Source organism: Pelophylax lessonae (genome assembly GCF_965119305.1).
Source record: "Pelophylax lessonae genome assembly, chromosome: 12".
NCBI lineage: Eukaryota > Metazoa > Chordata > Amphibia > Anura > Ranidae > Pelophylax > Pelophylax lessonae.
The window spans coordinates 209,948,252-209,952,468 of record NC_138779.1 but is presented as its reverse complement, the minus strand read 5'-3'; the positions used below and the strand labels follow the sequence as shown (position 1 = coordinate 209,952,468).

Here is a 4,217-nt window from a genome sequence, read left to right as displayed (position 1 = left end):
AAGCGCGTTCCCGCTCCCGCGCGGTCACAGACCCCCCGCGCGTGTGGCTGGCGGACCCGATGTCCGCCGGTCACTCGGCGATCGTCGGTGCAGAGGGAGAAAGGCAGGCGGCTGATGTAAACAAGCCGCCTGTCATTCTCCCCTGTGTAGGAATAGTGATCATACGGTTCTACTATGTAGGACCATTGATCACTGTTCCTACACCTAAAGCCACAGCCAATCACAGTTAGAATCACGCCCCTAGGGACACACATAACCCCTCCCTCTCAAAAAAGTTAACCCCTTCACTGCCAGTGTAATTTTACAGTAACAGTGTATATGTATAGCACTGATTACTGTAGAAATGTCACTGGTAACCCCAAAAGTGTCAAAAATGTCAGTCAAGGGTCCGATCTGTCCGCCGCAATGTCGCAGTACCGCAAAAAAAATCGCAGATCGCCGCCATTACACGTTAAAAAAAAAAACACCAAAAATGACAGAAATCTTTCCCTTAGTTAGTAAACGCGATAACTTTTGCGCAAACCAATCAAAACATGCTTTTTGCGATTTTTTTATCAAACATATGTAGCAGAAAACAAATTGGCCAAAAATGTTAAAAAATTTTGATTTTTACATTTTTTTGGGGGGGAATTTCATATAAAAAAATGTGAAAAATATTGTTGTTTTTGCAAAATTTACGCTCTTTTTTTTCTTCTTTATAGCGCAAAAAGTAAAAATCGCACAGGTGATCAAATACCACCAAAAGAAAGCTCTGTTTGTGGGAAAAAAAGGACGTCAAATTTGTTTAGGTACAGCGTCGCATGACCGCGCAATTGTCCGTTAAAGTCACGCAGTGCCGAATCGCAAAAAAACCCCTGGTCGGAATGGGGGTAAAATCTTCCGGGGCTTAAGTGGTTAATGTCCACTTTTGACCCAGTTGGGGAAATGTTCCATCACTTCCATCCAGTGATATTTTGGTTCTAGCTAGACCCTCGTAGATTGGCTTTTCCTATATGTCATGGTGTAACGACACCCCGGGTATGAAAGGGATTACAGTCGTTTAGGACATTTCATTCCCGAACACAAAGGCAGCTACTGGACACTCCACTCAGCCGAACAAGAAACCCATACGAATAATCCCCCCCAAGTACGAGACTAGGCTCTGTATTGAGGGTCAAGCAGGAATCAGACTGTTTATTGAAAAGGAATACACGCTTTATATACACGTTAGAAGTAATGAAGTCACTACATGAACAATGACCCAAATCCAGCCCTCAACATCACACAATGGTTACATAATGAGTCCCCAATACACATTACTCTGAGTGTCAATACATCCCTTAGCAGACAACAGGTGAGTTCATTAGCACCCTTAACAATAGGTGAATGGAAAGCCACCTCAGACAAGAATATCACAATTTACTTATTCAGACAAAAGCAACATCGTTAAGCAATAGACAGTCGGTCTCCACATTAAACTTCCTGGAATCAGTGGCGTAGCGTGGGTTGTCAGCACCCAGGGCAAGGCAAGTAATTTGCGCCCCCTAACCCGGGGGATTTTAGCACTCGAGTCTCTTCCACTAGATTAGTTAAAGAAACCCTTACCCCCTAAGCACATGTATTGTTTGTTATGAAAATACTGATGTAATTAAAGTAAAATGCATCTAAATACAAGTTTGAATGACCAGCGTGCCCCCTCTCAATGCAGAATGACCAGTGTGCCCCCTTTCAATGCAGAGAGACCAGCATGCCCCCTTTCAATGCAGAATGACCAGCATGCCCCCTTTCAATGCAGAGAGACCAGCGTGCCCCCTTTCAATGCAGAGTGACCAGCGTGCCCCCTTTCAATGCAGAATGACCAGCGTGCCCTCTTTCAATGCAAAATGACCAGCGTGCCCCTATTCAATGCAGAGTGACCGGCGTGCCCCCTTTCAATGCAGAGTGACCAGCGTGCCCCCTTTCAATGCAGAATGACCAGCGTGCCCCCTTTCAATGCAGAATGACCAGCATGCCCCCATTCAATGCAGAGAGACCAGCGTGCCCCCTTTCAATGCAGAATGACTAGCATGCTCTCTTTCAATGCAGAGAGACCAGCGTGCCCCCTTTCAATGCAGAATGACCAGCATGCCCCCTTTCAATGCAGAGAGACCAGCGTGCCCCCATTCAATGAATAGAGACCAGCGTGCCCCCTTTCAATGCAGAGTGACCAGCATGCCCCCTTTCAATGCAGAATGACCAGCGTGCCCCCTTTCAATGCAGAGAGACCAGCGTGCCCCCTTTCAATGCAGAATGACCAGCGTGCCCCCTTTCAATGCAGAATGACCAGCGTGCCCCCTTTCAATGCAGAATGACCAGTGTGCCCCCTTTCAATGCAGAGAGATCATCGTGCCCCCTTTCAATGCAGAGAGACCAGCGTACCCTCTTCAATGCAGAGAGACTTACCTGCAGCGGCTGCTTCTCCTCAGTTCCCCGCGTCTCCTCGAGTCCTCCCGCCCCCTCCTCGGCCAATGCCATGCGTTCGCCTTTCAGCCAATCAGGAAGCGGGTCTGATTGGCCAGGAGGAGGATCCGTGTGACAATAGCGAATTTTCATTTGCTATTGTCACACAATGGGTGGCTCGGGGCGCACTGCTCTGCACCCTGGGTCCACCCTTTTTTTAAGCCTATTAGAGCCTCTGGCTCCAATCAGGTGATTAAAAAAGAAAAACCCACTCTGTAACAGCGCCAGGCTGCTGACTCACTCGCTGCTAAACTTGCAACGCCACCCCAACCTACACCAAAGGACAGGTGAGGCACAGTCCAGCCCCGCCCCGATCCGCCATTTTCAGCCATAGAGGCGGCTGCGCTGGAAATCTCCCAGCCTCAAGATGGAGGCAGCCAGTGTGTGAAATGTGTATGTCAGAGTCAAACAGACATAGTGACACTGCGATTGCGCCCCCCCAGATGTTTCACCCGGTGCGGCTGGCCCCCCCTGCACCCCCCACGCTATGCCACTGCCTGGAATGCCCATATTAGGAGTTGTACTTCCTGGTCATATACCTCACAATGTACAGGGAATAAAATCTTCATATTTCAAGAGAGACATCATTCCTAAAATCACTGTCCAATTTAGAGCAATCCAAACCATATCTCCAGTGCCCCCCCCCCAGTTTCCTGGTCACCCCATGCCCAAAGTGACTCCTGTCACATATGGATACTCCAACAGTAAGATCTTTCTGCCATAATTCTTGGAGCTGTTCCTGCCCCCCTGGGAGATTTAGGTGTTCCTACCCAACTTTGTGTGTTCCAACTTCTCCTCTATACCATAATATAAAGTAAATACAAATCCAGCAGGGATGGTAGAAAGTTTTGGGTGGACAAACTTTTTAAAAATGAAAAAAATACACTTCTAACTTTGAATTAAAAAAGTATTATTTTTCTAAATTGTGTTTTTGTCAAAATATTTGAAATTGGGGGAGAAATATCAACTAAGTACTTAAGGCTACATTCACACCTGAGCGTAGCGTTTTTCGCGCGTTTTTTACCGCGATTTTACCGCGATTTTTGCGGCGTTTTTTACCGCGATTTTACCGCGATTTTTACCGCGATTTTTGTGCAGGCGTTTTTAGATTGAATAGAGATCAATGGAAAACGCCTGTAATCTGCCCAAAAAGAAGCTCATGTACTTTTTTGAGCGTTGGGCGTTTTGTATACAGTGTCAAAACGCTCAGATGTGAACAGGGGCCATTGAAATGAATAGGATTTGTCTTGTTGGGCGTTTTGAGAGCTGATCCTAGAGCAGAAAAACGCCCCAAAAACGCCCCAAAACGCCTAGATGTGAACGGAGCCTAATACAAGGGACACTCCTAACCACAAAACGTGCCATTCAATTATAAATTATAATATGTTCTTATCTTTTCCTAGAAGTTAATCATTTATCACCTTTGTATAAATGAACCTGTATTGTTTCTGGGTCATTTTTGCCTATTATCTTTCACCATGAATTCATTGCTTGCAGTGGTGTGCCTTATTTCAGTTCTTGTGACACCAGGTGAGTCTGTTTTTAATTATTTGCAATTACACATTCATCAATTTGTTTCATAGCTAATTAGATAATTGCAAAGATAATTGTAGATATCGTATATGTTATTGATTTTTTTTTTCTCCAATCTTCTTTTTTTTCTTATAGCTCAAACTTTTGATTTAAAATCAAATATAATTTTTAAGTATGCAAAAAAGTGCAGTTATGTATAGTTGTAT

At 45.1% G+C, this 4,217-nt stretch overlaps 1 protein-coding gene across 1 annotated transcript in view; it reads left to right on the top strand.

Moving 5' to 3' along the window:
* Positions 1-3,954: 3,954 nt before the first annotated feature.
* Positions 3,955-4,217, top strand: part of LOC309569020 (phospholipase A2 inhibitor gamma subunit B-like) — a gene marked incomplete at its 3' end in the record, with an annotated part of 233,400 nt that continues 233,137 nt past the window's right edge. The window contains exon 1 of the mRNA XM_082274781.1: positions 3,955-4,008. Coding sequence (XP_082130907.1) covers positions 3,957-4,008 — 52 coding nt within the window. The 5' untranslated portion in view covers positions 3,955-3,956. The remainder of the gene's footprint in view (positions 4,009-4,217) is intronic.